The sequence below is a fragment of the Peromyscus maniculatus genome, chromosome 3 (assembly GCF_049852395.1).
Source record: "Peromyscus maniculatus bairdii isolate BWxNUB_F1_BW_parent chromosome 3, HU_Pman_BW_mat_3.1, whole genome shotgun sequence".
Classification (NCBI taxonomy): domain Eukaryota; kingdom Metazoa; phylum Chordata; class Mammalia; order Rodentia; family Cricetidae; genus Peromyscus; species Peromyscus maniculatus.
Window position 1 is genome coordinate 87,317,838 of NC_134854.1, and position 18,503 is coordinate 87,336,340.

The 18,503-nt window shown below is 39.1% G+C and overlaps 1 protein-coding gene across 2 annotated transcripts in view; it reads left to right on the forward strand.

Annotated features, from left to right (window-relative positions):
• The window catches only part of Prdm5 (PR/SET domain 5), a 222,759-nt gene that overhangs the window by 144,589 nt on the left and 59,667 nt on the right, over positions 1 to 18,503 (forward strand). For both annotated transcript variants that reach the window (XM_076566884.1, XM_042273429.2), the window contains exons 10-12: positions 11,472 to 11,565; positions 14,320 to 14,480; positions 16,791 to 16,884. In XM_076566884.1, the coding sequence (XP_076422999.1) occupies positions 11,472 to 11,565; positions 14,320 to 14,480; positions 16,791 to 16,884 (349 nt within the window). The remainder of the gene's footprint in view (positions 1 to 11,471; positions 11,566 to 14,319; positions 14,481 to 16,790; positions 16,885 to 18,503) is intronic.

Genomic DNA, 18,503 nt, shown 5'->3' on the forward strand with positions numbered 1-18,503 from the left:
ATTACATTAGCAGATGTTGGTGACATCAGTGCCTTGGCAGTTGGAGAAAAAATATAGCTTGGGGATCAATTATTAAATCAGTGAAAAATTTAATGGTAAAATACCTTTTAAGAAGCTTAATTTCATCTGATACTTGTAAAACATATCATGAACACAAATTCTCTGTCTACAACATGTGAACACTGTACACAATCATTTCTTACATGAGTCAGGGTCTTCCTGTCAATTAAACACATGGATTCACTGCTAATGTTTATAATTTATAATGTTCCAACCCAGAGGTCATGTTGGGATCTTATTCGGTAAAAAGTATTTATCTACCTGGCTGTACCCTACCAGCTTATAACTTTAAATATGCTAATCTGTGATTACCACCAATATCTGTTATTGTTTGCTGTGGGATAATGCTTTTGTACACTGGTTTAATAAAATGCTGCTTGGCCATTTGCTCAGGCTTGTTACTGACTAGCTCTTATACTTAAATTACCCCATAATTCTTATCTGTGTTTAGGCATGTGGCTTGGTACCTTTTTTCAGTTCTGCCTTCACATTTTGCTTCCTCTGTGTCTGGCTGGCGACTCCTGACTCAGCCCTTCTTCCCAGAATTCCCCTTGTCCACTTATCCCACCTATACTTGGCTACTGGCCAATCAGCATTTTATTAAACCAGTGTATAAAAGCATTATCCCACATCTTTTTCTAACAATATCAATCTCAATATATATAATTTGTATACAATATATAAAAATCCAATCCAATGTAAAGTATTTAAAACTAGTAATTGTCTTTCAGTAGTAGATTCAATAATCTACCTTTTTAGCTATATCATATCTATATCCTATTTTTCTAATATTTTTTAATTATTACTGTCCCGATATTGAAAAAAACGATTGTTGGTAGAATATAGTATTTTTTTAAGAAGGCTAAAGAAATTATCTGCTCAAATCTGAAAACTCTTTTTGTAGCTTTTGTAGTAAATAGCAGTATCTACTCATTGTGTAAAGTTCAAAAACCAAACAGATAAGAAAGCAAGCATGCTGTCAAATTCTCCTACTTTTCTATGAAAATTCCCCTTGCAGATTTTTTTTTTAGACCATCTTCCCAGACTCCATTGTGTGTGAGTAAAATGTATATGGCTAAATGGTATTCTGTATGTAATATGACACTTTAAAAACTTATACATGATTTTCCTTATTAAATAAAGTAAACTAAAGAAATAAATATAAATACAAATATTAACCCTTTTATATCTTTTTTAATAATCATTCAAGAGTTTTCTTTTGTTTTAATTTTGTTCTTCTTAAAACTTTCAGAGGTATTTTGTGAAGGAAATTGGTCAGTCACAAGGGTATGCATATTTGCCATCTGAGAACAGTGTGCCACAATGAAACCCAGAAAGTTTACCTTCCTACTCACAGTTTGTGAGCTTGCCTTGCTCTGCTTTGCTCTGGCAAACACTAAGTAATATCTATTTTCTTCATGTGTGACACTTTCATGGACAACAGATTCTGTTTTTAATTTGTCATTCTTGGAATTTGTCGTTAATTATATATACATGTACATGTAGCACTGTTACCTTGTAATGTTCATTCTATATACTTTAATCCAGGTTTGAAATAGTTTACTGCCTAGGAGTGTCTTTAAAAGTTACTTGAACACCATGAGTTTGACCCAAACAATTAGCTTCACATATTACTGATCTGCAGGCCATGCTTGCTTTCTATCTCATGCTTCATATCCAAGTTCATGTACGAGGCCTGTTTCTTCCTATAAGACAACAGCTGTCCTGCTTTTCTTATCCAAGCCTGCCTCTGCAGATTTATCACCTCTTGCCTGGTTTTTTGCTGCAGATTCTCAAATCAACACAGTCTCAGACATGCTACTCACCTACCAAAACTCTTTATAGACCTTCCGTCTCTTGGAATAATTGACAACTCTTTAGGCTGACCTGGCCTCCACAATTAGTCTCTTCTCTTTTTCTTCTCCCTTGCCTGTTTCTGCATCTTCCCATTTCTCTGTCTCATTCATATCACTCCAGTCACATGAGCTGAAGCATAGGTGTTTGTCCTAGTTAGTTATGACTGTTGCCAACCTGAATCAGAAAGCTGTGATCACCCATACATGACCCTGATGAGACTCATCTGTACACATTCCCTCAGTAGAGGCCTTCAGTGGGTCCAGGGAGCATGCCTCTCACTGAAATTCCACTCACTGCTGAGTAGGAGGGAAATAGTTTACTAGGTAGGACCTCTGGTTGGTGTAGCTTCCCCAAGTCATCATGTCAGAGTTGCCTGTGCTTATGCAAGCAACCCCAATAGTCTCAATGAGTCACCAAGCAGCACATGGATCAAAACATTTCTGTGTTCTGTTATTACTCTCCATATGGGAGCACAGTCATTTCTTTGTATGTCTTTAGGAAAAGAAAAACAGTCTGACCTCTTCCCTGTTGGAGCCCATTTTCGTCTTGGCTTTACCCAGCAGGTCTGTATAAAGAGGATGATTGGACCACGGGCCTGAGTACAGGTGTCTGAGATGGTCTGCACTTGGCTGTGCTGAGGAGAGGTCTTTTGCTCCACCCCTTGGCATTCCTTTAAATACCCTAAAGCAGAGACAGTCAAGGCCTGGTAGATTAGGATCCAGGCCCTCTCGAGGCTATCCTGCATTCTCTATCATTTCTTTCCCCTCTATCCTTCTAACTAATATTTCCTGCTGCTTCTACTCAAGAGTACTCTGGGGAAATGTGGGGGTGAGGCATGCCCTCCCCTGATTTCCCCAGGTCCTGTGTTTATCACCCAGGCACCTGTCCTTTGTTCCCTCAGAACAACAGAGTTTTCTCAGATGTCACCCCGTTAGAATTGTCTTGACTATCTATTTAAAATCTGTTCCTCGGCCGGGCGGTTGTGGCACATGCCTTTAATCCCAGCACTCGGGAGGCAGAGGCAGGTGGATCTCTGTGAGTTTGGAACCAGCCTGGGCTACCAAGTAAGTTCCAGGAAAGGCGCAAAGCTACACAGAGAAACCCTGTCTCGAAAAATAAAAAAAAAAGAAGAAAAAATCTGTTCCTTGTAGTACTATTTGTGCTCATCTTCATTTTCCTCTATAGCTTGTGTCAGTTCCTAACATAGTGTAGGTGTTTATTACACACACAGGATAAAAGCCTTGCAATGGGACAACTTTTGTGGCTTTTGTTCTTCCTGTATCCTCATAATCTGAAATAGGATGAATCCATAGAAGCAAAGTGCACACTATAGACCTGATACAAAACATCCTGCCAAATGAAAGCGAAGGTGTCTTCTACCAGTTTTCTTTTGCAGTTTTCCATTTCCATATTAATGTGCCATCAAATCTTATATTTGTAATGTTAAACTGTTATTTGGTGTCACAAATAGTTTCTTTGGTGATTGGAAAACACTTTTACTTTGCAATATTAAATTTATTTTTAAATCCAAACATCTAGTTTTCCATCATACTTAGAAAACCTTTTCTCATTCAATTATTATTTAAAAATAGCTAACATTTTTTCTCTATAACACTTGAGGTTTTATTCTTTATTTTAAAACATAGCTGAAGCCAGGTGTGACAGTGAGCATCTGTAATATCAGCTTTTGTGAGGCAAAGTCCTGAGATTGACACAAACTCAAGGCCAGCCTTAGGTGCATAGCAAGACTGTCTCAGAAAAGCAATGTGTGAAGAAATAAATGCTAAATCCATACAGCCTCTCTCCTACTGTTAGAAGGACCTAACTTCCTTTTTAGTAAATACTACGTGTTTCTGTCACCATTTTGGAGTGTCATGTTCCTAATATCATTTATGTTATATAATGAAAGAAATGTTCTTCCCCTTCTCTGTTTTTATTTATCTACAATTTCTGTGTCCAAACAACACATTTAAACTTCTTAAATTTACCCTGACTTTTAATATTTGTTTCCTCCACCCTTTAAGTTTTTGACAATGGAAACAGTCATAATAATGCTTATGTTACAGCATTGTTCCACATGATACTTCTTAGACTTGAATATTGGAATGCCCATCAAATTGTGAAAGTATATGTGAATATAATGTGAATAAAGTGACTTCTTCAGTTGTCTCTTGCTCTTTTTGTACTAATACCATAGAACTTATCCGATTTACAGCTTTTTTTTGTTGTAGTGAAAGGATATTGTTGAACTTTTGAGGGTTTTAAAAATGTATTTGTGAACCTTGTTAAATTTTGGGTTTTAAAAATGTATTTGTGAACCTTGTTAAATTTTGCCAACTGGAGCTGGAGAGATGGTTCAGCAGTTAAGAGCACTTGCTCTTCCTGTAGAGAGACCTGGGTTCAGTTTTCAGCACCTACGTGGCAGTTTATAATCATTTGTAACTCCAGTTCCAGGAGATTCAGTGCCCTTTTCTGGTCTCTGCAGGCACCAGTTATGTAGGTGGTACACATGCAGGCAAAACATACATACACATAAAATAAAATTTTAAAATGTAAATAAATAAACCTTGTCATCCATCATATAGAATAAGATTTTATTTACAGTTTGTGCCAAACTGGTTTAAACTTCTGTGGATCATTTCAATGCTCGTTTGTTTGTTGTGTGCCATAGACCTTTATAACACCCACATCTCTGGCAAATCTGCACTTTTTTTCATCTTAAAATGTTGTCAGGAGACAGGCCCGGCGGCAGAGACAAGCAGACGCAGGTAGGCCTGCGGCGGCGGCCCGCGGAGGTAGACGGGCCCAGCAGCAGCCCCCTGAGGTAGACGGGCCCAGCGGCGGCAGCCGACAGGGACATTCAGGCCCGGCGGCAGCCGGCAGAGACATTCAGGCCCAGAGGCGGCCCACAGAGGTAGACGGGCCCAGCGGTGGCCCGCTGAGGTAGACGGGCCCAGCGGCGGCAGCCGACAGGGACATTCAGGCCCGGCGGCAGCCGGCAGAGACATTCAGGCCCAGCGGAGACCCGCAGAGGTAGACAGGCCCGGCGGCGGAAACAAGCAGACGCAGGTAGGCTTGTGGCGGCGGCCTGTGGAGGTAGACGGGACCAGCGGCAGCCCGCTGAGGTAGACGTGCCCAGCGGCAGCAGCCGACAGGGACATTCAGGCCCGGTGGCGGCCCCCAGAGGCAGACAGACCCAGCGGCAGCTGACAGGGACATACAGGCCTGGCGGCGGACCACAGAGGTAAACAGGCCCAGGGACGGAGACAAGCAGACGCAGCTTGGAACAGGGACGCCCCTAACCCCAACATCTGGGGAAGAAGCTATCTCCGTGGGTCAGAACCAGAACGAATCTGAACACTCCGTCTGAGGACAACCCAGGGCCCAGCTGCTGATCCTGAGAAACCCAACAACTTGGAGGTGTTGGTGAGACTACCCTGCTCAGCTGAAACCCATCTGGGAGAGGATTCAGATGCCTACAGTTTAAAGTCTGAAGAAACAAGATCAGTTGAGGAGTTGACAAATGAACAAAAAGTGACCTGAGAACACAGAAGAAGGCGCTACCCAGACACCAAACCAGATCACCAGAATCATAAGTATATAAATTCACCGATCGAAATCAGCTGCCCCTGAAGAAATAGCCCAATAGCACCAATTTAACCAAGAACCACTACTAAACCAAGACTAAAAATTAGAACAAGAGAGGCACTCTCAGACACAGACACCACCTGCACCTCACAGAGGAAGAGATGAGTAGACGCCAGTGCAAAAATACAGGCAACAACATAAAGACCTATATGGCAACATCAGAACCTAGTGATTCTACACCTGCAAGACCTAAACATACCATGACAGAAGAAACAGAAGAAATCAACCCTAAAAATGACATTAAGAAGATGATAGAGGCCCTTAAAGAAGAAATAAAACATTCCCTCAATGAGGAAATAAAAACTTTCCTTAAAGAGGAATTGAAAAACTACCTTAAAGAGGAAATAAAAACTATCCTTAAAGAGGAAATAAAAAACACCCTTAAAGAGGAAATAAAAACTTCCCTTAAAGAGGAAATGAAAAACTCCATTAAAGAGGAAATAAAAAAACTCCCTTAAAGAAATGGAAGAAAAAACGAACAAAAAATGGGAAGAAATCAAAGAAAGCCAAGAAAAAGCAATTAAACAGATGAAAGAAACATTCCAAGATCTGAAAAATGAATTTGAGACAATAAAGAAAACACATGCTGAGGGAATGCTGTAAATAGAAATCCTGACAAAACGAACAGGAACTACAGAAACAAGCATAACCAACCGATTGCAAGAGATGGAACAGAGAATCTCTGACACTGAAGACACGATAGAGAAAATAGATTCGTCAGTCAAAGAAAACAATAAAGACAAAAAAGTCCTAACACAAAACGTCCAGGAAATTTGGGACACCATGAAAAGACCAAACCTAAGAATAATAGGGATAGAAGAAGGAGAAGAATACCAACTCAAAGGCACAGAAAATATATTCAACAAAATCATAGAAGAAAACTTTCCTAACCTAAAGAAAGAAATACCTATGAAGATACAAGAAGCTTACAGAACACCGAATAGGCTGGATCCAAAAAAAAAGTCCCCTCGCCACATAATAATCAAAACACTAAACACACAGAATAAAGAAAAAATATTGAGAGCTGCAAAGGAAAAGGACCAAGTAACATATAAAGGCAAACCCATCAGAATAACACCAGACTACTCAATAGAGACTATGAAAGACAGAAGATCATGGACAAACCTCATGCAGACACTAAGAGACCATGGATGCCAACCCAGACTATTATACCCAGCAAAACTCTTAATCACCATAGGCGGAGTAAACAAAATATTCCAGGATGAAACCAGATTTAATCAATACCTGTCCACAAACCCAGCCCTACAGAAAGCACTAGAAGGGAAAATTCAACCCAAAGAAGCTAAACACATCCATGAAAAATCAAGCAATAGATAATCCTACACCAACATACACCACAGAAGGACAACACAACACAACCAAAAAAATAACAGGAATTAACAATCACTGGTCATTAATATCCATCAATATCAATGGTCTCAACTCACCTATAAAAAGACACAGGCTAACAGAATGGATTAGAAAACAGGACCCATCCATATGCTGCATACAAGAAACACACCTTAACTCCAAAGACAGACACTACCTCCGACTAAAGGGCTGGGAAAAGGTTTTCCAAGCAAATGGACCTAAGAAACAAGCTGGTGTAGCTATCCTAATATCTAATAAAACAGACTTCAAACTAAAATCAATCAAAAGAGACCAGGATGGACATTACATATTCATCACAGGATAAATCCACCAAGATGAAGTCTCGATTCTAAACATTTATGCTCCAAATACAAAAGCACCCACATTCATAAAAGAAACACTACTAAAGTTTAAAACGCACATCAAACCCCACACATTAGTAGTGGGAGATTTTAACACACCATTCTCACCAAAAGATAGATCTACCAGACTGAAACTTAACAAAGAAATAAAGGACCTAACAGATGTTATGACTCAAATGGACCTAACAGATATCTACAGAATATTCCATCCTAACACAAAAGAATATACCTTCTTCTCAGCACCCCATGGAACCTTCTCAAAAATTGACCACTTGCTTGGACACAAAACAAATATCAACAGATACAAAAAAATTGGAATAACCTCCTGTATTTTATCAGACCACCATGCCTTAAAGTTAGAACTCAATAACAACAAAAATTATAGAAAACCCACAAACTCATGGAAACTGAATAATACCCACCTGAAACATCAATGGGTCAAGGAAGAAATAAAGACAGAAATTAAAGAGTTCCTAGAATTCAATGAAAATGAAAGTACAACATACCCAAACTTATGGGACACTATGAAAGCAGTGCTAAGAGGAAAATTCATAGCTCTAAATGCACACATAAAGAAGATGGAGCAATCCCATACCAATGAATTAACAGCACAACTGAAAGCTCTAGAACAAAAAGAAACAAACTCACCCAGGAGAAATAGACGCCAGGAAATAATCAAATTGAGGGCTGAAATCAACGAAATAGAAAACAAGAGAACAATACAAAAAATCAATGAAACAAAGAGTTGGTTCTTTGAAAAAATCAACAAGATAGACAAACCACTTGCCAAATTAACCAAAAGGCAAAGAAAGAACACCCAAATTCACAAAATCAGAAATGAAAAGGGAGACATAACAACAGACAATGAGGAAATCCAGAGAATCATCAGATCATACTTCAAAAACCTGTACTCCACAAAAATGGAAAACCAGGAAGAAATGGACAATTTTCTGGATAAATACCAAATACCAAAATTAAATCAAGACCAGATAAACCATATAAATAGACCAATAACCCCTAAAGAAATAGAAACAGTCATCAAAAGTCTCCCAACTAAAAAAAGCCCAGGACCAGATGGTTTCAGTGCAGAATTCTACCAGACTTTCAAAGAAGAACTAATACCAATCCTCTTCAAAGTGTTCCACACAATAGAAACAGAAGGAACACTACCAAACTCTTTTTATGAGGCTACAATTACCCTGATACCCAAACCACACAAAGATGCAACAAAGAAAGAGAACTACAGACCAATCTCCCTCATGAACATCGATGCAAAAATACTCAACAAAATATTGGCAAACCGAATCCAAAAATACATCAAAACAATCATCCATCACGACCAAGTAGGATTCATCCCAGGGATGCAAGGATGGTTCAACATACGGAAATCAGTCAATGTAATACACCATATAAACAAACTGAAAGAAAAAAACCACATGATCATCTCCCTAGATGCTGAAAAAGCCTTTGACAAAATCCAACACCCCTTCATGATAAAGGTCTTAGAAAGAATAGGAATACAAGGAACATTTCTAAACATAATAAAAGCAATTTATAGCAAGCCAACAGCAAACATCAAATTAAATGGAGAGAAACTCAAAGCGATACCACTAAATTCAGGAACAAGACAAGGCTGTCCACTCTCCCCATACTTATTCAATATAGTACTAGAAGTTCTAGCTAGAGCAATAAGACAACAAAAGGAGATCAAAGGGATACAAATTGGCAAGGAAGAAGTCAAACTTTCACTATTTGCAGATGATATGATAGTATACATAAGTGACCCTAAAAACTCTACCAGGGAACTTCTACAGCTGATAAACTCCTTCAGTAAAGTGGCAGGATACAAGATCAACTCAAAAAAATCAGTAGCCCTCCTATACACAAATGATAAAAGGGCTGAGAAAGAAATCAGAGAAACATCACCCTTTACAATAGCCACAAATAATATAAAATACCTTGGGATAACACTAACTAAACAAGTGAAAGACCTTTTTGATAAGAACTTTAAATCTCTAAAGAAAGAAATTGAAGAAGATATCAGAAAATGGAAGGATCTCCCATGCTCATGGATAGGTAGGATTAACATAGTAAAAATGGCAATCTTACCAAAAGCAATCTACAGATTCAATGCAATCCCCATCAAAATCCCAACACAATTCTTCACAGACTTGGAAAGAAAAATACTCAACTTTATATGGAAAAACAAAAGACCCAGGATAGCTAAAAGAATCCTATACGATAAAGCAACCCTTGGAGGCATCACCATCCCGGACCTCAAACTCTACTATAGAGCTATAGTAATAAAAACAGCTTGGTACTGGTATAAAAACCAACATACGGACCAATGGAATCGAATTGAAGACCCTGACATTAATCCATGCACATATGAACACCTGGTTTTTGACAAAGGAGCCAAAACTATACAATGGAACAAAGAAAGTATCTTCAACAAATGGTGCTGGCATAACTGGATGTCAATATGTAAAAGATTACAAATAGATCCATATCTGTCACCATGCACAAAACTCAAGTCCAAGTGGATCAAAGACCTAAACATAAATCCAGTTACACTAAACTTAATAGAAAAGAAGATAGGAAGCACTCTTGAACGCATTGGCACTGGAGACCATTTCCTAAATAAAACACCGACAGCACAAACCCTGAGCACAACCATTAATAAATGGGACTTCTCAAAACTGAGAAGCTTTTGCAGAGCAAAAGACACAGTCAATAAGACAAAAAGACAGCCAACAGATTGGGAAAAGATCTTCACCAACCCCACATCTGACAGAGGATTGATCTCCACAATATATAAAGAACTCAAGAAACTAGACATCAAAGCACTGAACAGTCCAATTAAAAAATGGGCTAAAGAGCTAAACAGAGAATTCACAAAACAAGAACTACAAATGGCTGAAAGACATTTAAAGAAATGCTCAACATCCTTAATCATCAGAGAAATGCAAATCAAAACGACTCTGAGATACCACCTTACACCTGTTAGAATGGCTAAGATCAAAAACACCAATGACAACCAATGTTGGAGAGGATGTGGAGCAAAGGGAACACTCCTCCACTGTTGGTGGGAATGTAAACTTGTACAACCACTGTGGAAATCAGTATGGCGGTTTCTCAGAAAATTAGGAATCGAACTACCTCAAGACCCAGCCATCCCACTCTTGGGCATATACCCAAAGAATGCTGATACATACCATAAAGATACATGCTCAGCTATGTTCATAGCAGCACTATTTGTAATAGCCAGAACCTGGAAACAACCTAGATGCCCATCAATGGAAGAATGGATGAAAAAAATGTGGTACATATACACAATGGAGTACTACTCAGCAGAGAAAAACAATGAAAGCATGAAATTTGCAGGCAAATGGATGGAACTAGAAAAAATCATCCTGAGTGAGGTAACCCAAACCCAGAAAGACAGTTATGGTATGTACTCACTCATTGGTGGATTCTAGATATAAAATGAACAATCAGACCACAACCCATAGAACCATAGAGGCTATATATATAGCATGGAGGTCCCTAGGACGACTGTGGCATATAATAAATTTCAGTTTTACTCAAAAAAAAAATGTTGTCAGTAATACCATTTAAATCAGGTACTTGGCTTTTGGGATTCATCAATTCCTTTACAGTATTTAGCATGACATTTGATACAAAGTATTTAATGAATGCTACCCCGGGTTAACCATATGAGCCCATACTCTTGTAACTTAGACACAAAACAGCCCTGAGGATTGGGTCTCTTTAAATATGTCAGTGAGGTTTTAGGGAAAGGGTGGAGACCATGTCCTGTGAACTGTTTCTCTTGCCTCTATGGAAAATGAACAATCCTGGCAAGTGCCCCTTAGGGCTAACTGTACACTAGACAAAACAATACACCATGTTGGTCTACGAAGTAGTTTTTACAAAATCTCCCTGTGTGTTTAGATTAGCAATTTGAGGTAGTAATAACAATTACCTTTGCTATTTATTGAATTTCTAATGAATTTGAGAGTTTGACAGAACACGTATTTCTTTCCTGTGAATGCATATGGTTTTGCTTTTCCTCCTCCTCCATAGCAGAGATTTCTGAGAAGAAACAAGATGCTGTTTGCTTTCTGTAGTGATGACCTCATTCTCCCTTTCCCCACTGTCTTTCTTCTGCAGACCCACTCTGAGGAGAGACCATTTCAATGTGACGAATGTAAAGCCTTGTTCCGCACCCCATTTTCTCTGCAAAGACACCTGTTAATCCACAACAGTAAGTCACAATCCGGGCAGCTGAGGACAGATAGAGTTACTTCCCACTGTGTCCTTAGACCCTTTCAGAATGTAGACATCACAGATGTGCACTGTGAATTGTTAGACAGTCTGTTTAAAGCATAAAGAAGCAGATTGCCTTGTTTCTTAAAGAACCATTAATCATTTTATGAGATACTTTATTTTACATCTTCTCTTCCCAGTATTTATAGTTTGTTTTGTAAAAATGATATCCCACACTCAGTATGCTTTGACCATTGTTTTGAAACACAGACGTTAATTCCCTTTTACCTATGATGATTAAGGAAACTTGTCTGCCTCTATAAAACTGGGAGTTATGTTACAGGTCAGGGTTTTATTAGCTCATAGGCTTAAAATTGGAATGGGTCAGAATACACATCTAATTCAACACCTTTTTAAGTAGAAATTGAGATTGTTGAGTCTGACAGTCATTTATGTAGGGGATTCTAGACATTGCATACAGATATCTGACAGGCAGGCACCTTTCCTACTTCATGTAAAACTTCTGATTTCTGTACTTATTTTAGTAGGTAAGTTTTTCATTATGTTCTACATAGACGCACATCTTTTAAAAAGTGTATGTGTAACATTCCTACTGCTGCATAAATATTAAATTTCAAATACAAGGCATTGTGGCAATTGTCTGTACACAAGAAGGTTTCCCTGCTCAGGTTAGGGTCCAATATGAAAAAATAATAAAGGCCTTAAGCTTTTGTACATTGTGGTGATGATCATGAGAAAGGAAGCTGCTTCCTGTAGGAAAAGACAGGGCAGTGTTTCCAGTCCAGGTCAGTCACTCTGGAGAGTGCTTAGCTTGACTTCCATTTCCTCATAAAGAACAACTTCATCATTAAAGAATAAAATTTGTTTCACAACAGCAGGAAGTATTAAGTTAGATAGCTTAAGAGATATATGAATTTTAGAATAGGCAACTAGACAAGTGAACTTCATTCATCCTGTTAAAACATGTGGCTGAATTTGTTTTGATGCTAAGGAAATTTATCATGGGAAACATGAAATTTTATTTCACATAACAGCAATGAATTTGTAACATCCATAGTATGATATTTCTGATGTCACCCTCTTGGTTCTCAGCAGCTCTAGAGGAAGGACTGAGGTGGCTTGTGAGAATGTTCTATGTGCTCTGTAGCTGAAATGGTGATGAGCTACACTAGAAGAGACTTTCTGAAGCTGTACTGCGGTATCGGGCCAGAAAAGTCAACCTTCAGACTTTAGGGACTAAGTAAACAATGTAAGGCTCAGACAGGGTCATCAGTGAAGACCAGTGAGTGTAGCTAGAGAGTTTTCTCTCTGGGTCCCGCCAAGTCCCGGCAGTCCGACAGCCCACTTATAAAATAAACACACAGACGCTTATATTATTTAAACCGTAGCAGGCTTCTTGCTAACTGTTCTTATATCTTAAATTAACCCATTTCTATTAATCAATCTGTAAGTTGCCACGTGGCTTGTGGCTTACTGGTATCTTAACATGTTGCCTCTCCTCACGGAGGCTGGCATTGTGTCCCTGCCTCAACCTCCACTTCCCAGAATTGTCTTCTCTGCTTGTCCCGCCTATACTTCCTGCCTGGCTACTGACCAATTAGCATTTTATTTATACAGAGCGATATCCACAGCACCACAGCACTTCCCCTTTTCTTTCTTTCTTTCTTTTTTTTTTAAAGGAAGGTTTTAACTTTCATATAGTAAAATTACATATGCCAAAACAGTTATCTAGCAAGAATTACAGTTACAATATCTAGTCTATTTGTATTTGGCAAAATTAAAGAAGATACCCTATCTATCTTATTTGTGAGTCTAAAGTTTCATATCTAACTTATCTTTTATCATAACTAAAGAAAATTATAACTAGTCTTCAACTACATCAAAGACCTCAGAAGGATATAATACTATCTGAGAAATAGGAGAAGGATGCAAGCAACTTTTGGGAGTCTTGCAGGGTAGACAGAGACAGCTGGCAGCCTGGACAGTCATCCAAAGCTAGCCTAGTCGGTAGAGCATGAGACTCTCAATCTCAGGGTCGTGGGGTTGTGCCCCACGTTGGGTGCCAGATATTGGTGAAATTATTAAGGCCACTCCACATAGTTAAAAGGGAGGTTTATTTACAAATGAAGGGATAGGTAGGTTGCAGGGTCTGGGAAAGACGTAGCACAGTCCGGCAGTATTCTCTGGAGACCTCTGCTCGGTCTACCTCCAGCGTCCAGGGTCCAGGAACCAAGAGAGATGGCACATCTGGATCTCGGGTCTTCAGGGTCCTCTCTTGGCCTCGCCTTGTAGGTGTGACGGTTACCGAAGCCTCAATGGGGGTTGGAACTTCCAGATCAAGGTTGGAATGGCTACCCACTACAAGTGAGTTAAAAGAGCAGGAAGACCAGACTGGTTAAAGCAGAGAAAATGAAGTACTAGGTCTTGTTTCACACAGTGCACTAACAGTACAGCTAGTTTCACTATGAGACATGAAAGCTGTTACCATAGACTAAAATGTTAACAACTTGTCTACTTCCTTTGGAAATTTCTGCTCTTTCCCTGTACACTGAAAACCAAGTCTAGTCTCTGGCTAGATTCTAGGTGTTAATGTTGGGCAAAGTTCTGATAGAATTAAGACAGATTCTGATAGAAGTAGCACATCAGAATTAGGAAATCTGTTATTTGCAAAGAAATGCAAAGAAATGTGAAATCCTGTGTATGTGGCTTGACTGTTGACTTGTCTTCTAAGGTGAAAGGACTTTCAAATGTCATCATTGTGATGCAACATTTAAAAGGAAGGACACATTAAATGTTCATGTTCAAGTGGTCCATGAAAGACACAAGAAGTACCGGTGTGAGCTGTGCAATAAGGCCTTTGTTACGCCGTCAGTGCTTAGAAGTCATAAGAAAGTAAGTGGGAGCCTCATCAAAACAGAATGCATTGTAAGGTTAAGGATTATGGCCATATATATTGACTATCTTGTGACAGTTTTATATTAATTTATTACATGCTTATTGACAATGACAAATATACAGTTAGATTCACTATCCAAGAAATAGATGTTTTCTCTATTTTTCAGAATAGACATTTTCCCATGAAATGAGAACCTCAAAGTTATATGTATACTTTGTGTTATCTTTAGCCTTACTGATTGGAAGGCTTGGAAACTGTTTAGTAAGATTCTGTGCACTTTTAACCATTTTCACTTAATACAGAAGATTTCTTCTGAAAATATGAATAGAACCTTACGTAGGTTGTTTTGTTGTTGTGGTGGTTTGTTTGTTTGTTTTGGATTTCTGAGGCAGGATTTCTCTGTTACTCTGGCTGTCTTGGAATTCACTCTATAGACCATGCTGGCCAAGTGCTGGGATTAAAGACATGCACCACCACCGTCTGGCTAGGTTGTTTTTATAGAACTAATTCAAGTGTTTACTGGAATTCTAGGGCACATGGGATTTCCTGTTATGGAACTGGAGTTTGACAGATACTGATTGACTTCATATGAAATAGTTTCATTTGTGATTTCAAGATTACCTTTTTTGTGTTATGCTAATTAGATCAGTATGTCAAGCAAATTGAGTTTACTTTCATATTTCATAAATAAATATACATTATAATAAATGCATTTTAAATCTCTTTAAAATGACAAAGGTATTTTATGACAGATTCAGTTAAGTTTCCAATGTTGGTGGTGCGAACAAGTGGCAGGTAAAACCTCTTCACCTCAGTGTGGACTGGAAGCAGGCAGGGAAAATACCAAGAGCCTGGGCGAGAAATATTTTTAAGGACACACTGTCCAATGACACATTTCAGCCTGGCCCCACCTCCGACCTTTCCCCCACCTAGTATTAAGGCCATAAGATTTGAATCCATCTCTAGATTGGGTCAGAGGCTTCATGATCTGATGGTCTGCAGAAATGCCATTACACACACCCATTTCGGTCTTCATCACTAATCAAACCTCAGCAACTCTTAAAACAACTAACTTGATGGCCATAATTAACTATTATCAGACATTACCTGCTTTTACCCATTTTCAGGCTACTATTGGAAAATATTCTCAAAGCAATATTATAAAGACCATGTAGGTAGATACCTGAAGTAATTGCTTCCTCCTGATCCTTGTAACAGTCCTCAGCCACCAACTTTTTTGTTGTTGTTGTTGTTCTAAGTTTGAAAAACCCTGCTACTTTACAGATTGCTATGACTCCTCATTCACTGGAATGATAGAATTTTTTTCTTTTTTTTAATGTTGGTAGACAAACTAGTCTCCTGTTGAAGATATGAGGCCTTAACATACTTTCTCTGTCCTCCCTTCTAGAATTGTCAGCAGTTTTGTTTGGCAATTTTCATTTGTTTGTTTATTATTATTATCATTATTTTGGTTTTTTGACATAGGGTTTCTCTGTGTAACAGCTTTGGCTGTCCTGGAAATCGTTCTGTAGACTAGGCTGGCCTCGAACTCACTGAGATCCGCCTGCCTATGCCTCCTGAGTGCTGGGATTAAAGGTGTGTGCCACCACCGCCTGGTGATTATTTATTTATTTGGCAGGGATTGACCCCAGAGCCTCCTGCATGATAGGCAAGTATCCCAGCACTGAATTGTATTTTGCAGGTGTTCCTTCTCTTTTTCTAGTGTGATTATTTTGTGCCTAGATAGTAAGTATGGGGAGGACAGAGATTCTCTCTCCAATTGATTGCTCAATTAACACCTGCTGGTTTTCTAGGCCAAATTAGATGTGTAATGCTTTCTGTTTTGTAGTAAAAGCTGTCCAGACAAGCATAGCATAGGTAACAGATGACTTTCTTGAGGTTAATTCTGCCCTTTAGAGTGAAATACACACAAAGAATATGGAAAACAATTCAAAGGAAATGTTTCTTGGCAACAGTCAAGGGCAACTCCGGCCCCGTTTTGATTATCTGGTTGTGCTCCATGCACTGGTTTTCTATAACTTAATCATGTTTAGTTAGACATGATTCCATTAAGGCTTAAACAGTAAACTGCAGAATTATTTTCAAATTAACACTAATGCATGCTTCTAAGGGATCTTTGAACCCATGGGATTATCCATGATAAATTGTTTAAAGTCGCATTGTGACATTAAATCATTTTAATGAAACATAATCCTGGAAAATACAGATTTACTATCGTCAGAGGTACTTAATCATCTTTACTAAAGCCTTTGTATTTATCATCAACCATTTTTATTCCTGTTTAGACACACACAGGAGAAAAGGAGAAAGTCTGCCCATATTGTGGCCAGAAATTCGCCAGCAGTGGGACCCTGAGAGTTCACATCCGGAGCCACACAGGTATGGAGAATGACCTGGGGCTGGAAGTGAGAGTCAGGACAGAAAGCACTGCCATCCAAGGAGTTCCCAAATACCATTGGCCTTCTTCAGAGGATCATTGAAATCAGTGTTCTACTGGAGAAGAATTTCAGTAGTAGAGTTTTCCCCAAAATTGAATAAAATGCTCAAGTGTAAACACTTTAATTTTTAGTTGAGATGTGAGTGTGACATACAGGGTACTGTTGGGCAGGGTAGGTGTTAGCAGCCTTGCTTTTCACAGCAGACAGAAGGCCTCCTCTTCATTCATCCTGTAATTCAAACCAAATGTTGCCTTTTGAATTTAAAAAATGGCTACCTTGCCGGGCGGTGGTGGCGCACGCCTTTAATCCCAGCACTCGGGAGGCAGAGCCAGGTGGATCTCTGTGAGTTCGAGGCCAGCCTGGACTACCTAGTGAGTCCCAGGAAAGGCGCAAAGCTACACAGAGAAACCCTGTCTCGAAAAAAACCAAAAAAAAAAAAAAAAAAAAAAAAAGGCTACCTTTCTGATTGAATTCTGTAGAGTTTTATTCATGTGCTATGAGGGGACTGTGATGTCATCTGATTCTTAAGGGTACCAGACTCTTTTCTCTTACTTTTCTGCTGCGATTTCTCCAGTGAAATAGAACATGACCACTGGTTGATGGTAAATAGCTAAATATTCTTGAAAGGAAGTTACAGTTTACCTACTAGATAGACTAAATGATTTTCATCCTCTTTCTGCTTTCTAAATAATTTCACACTTGTGTGAATTTTCTCCCCACTAAGCAGAATGCATTTAATTGAATTATGTAACTGCAGCTTTCTGTTCAGGGGCTACTATATGTGACTTTAAAAAAAAGTATTTCCCACACCCAGCACAGTGTCTAGAGTAGTAACTGTTTTGTGAATGAAGAATTACTAGTTTAAGTAGATATAAGAATGGACACTGTGACTTTAGGGATACATGAATGAAGGGATATCAGAGCATAATTTGAAAATTTTGTGGACAAAGCTAAAAGACATGCATGTCTTTGACTTAGGACCTTAGAATAACCACTCACATACTTGTAAATGACACACATAACCAATGACAAACCAAGCACTGTGTGCAAAGACTGTGGGTACCAGGTTCTTTACAGAGGAATGCTTGAGAAGTTATCCAGGGAAATTAAGGCTTGTAGGTCACAGTTCAAGGGTGTCAAAGAAATAAAGGTGGCCCGGGTGAGAGACGGCAGAGGGAAAGAAGAGTGGAGGGCTGTCAGGGGGCAGACACCCTAACACACAGGCCTGCTGATTGCCCTCTGACAGCAAGGCACGAGTTCTAGGGAACCTCTCTCCATGGGGGTAGCATGGATGTCCTCGGCCATCCCTTCCTGCTCTGTAACAAGGACCATGTGGAGTCGGGTCTGATGAAGGCAGCTGTGAAATCAGTTCCTTACTCTGTGCCAGTCATTCTTAGTAGAGAGTGCTGTGCCACACTGAGAAAATTATTCTAGCTTGTATGTCTGCATAGATGTATCTGTGCATTATCTGTGGATGGAAGGAGAGCAGGCTGTTTCTAGGGCCAGAGAGTTAGGTCTACATATCAGAGAATAAGCTTATAGTAAATAACCCCTGAGACA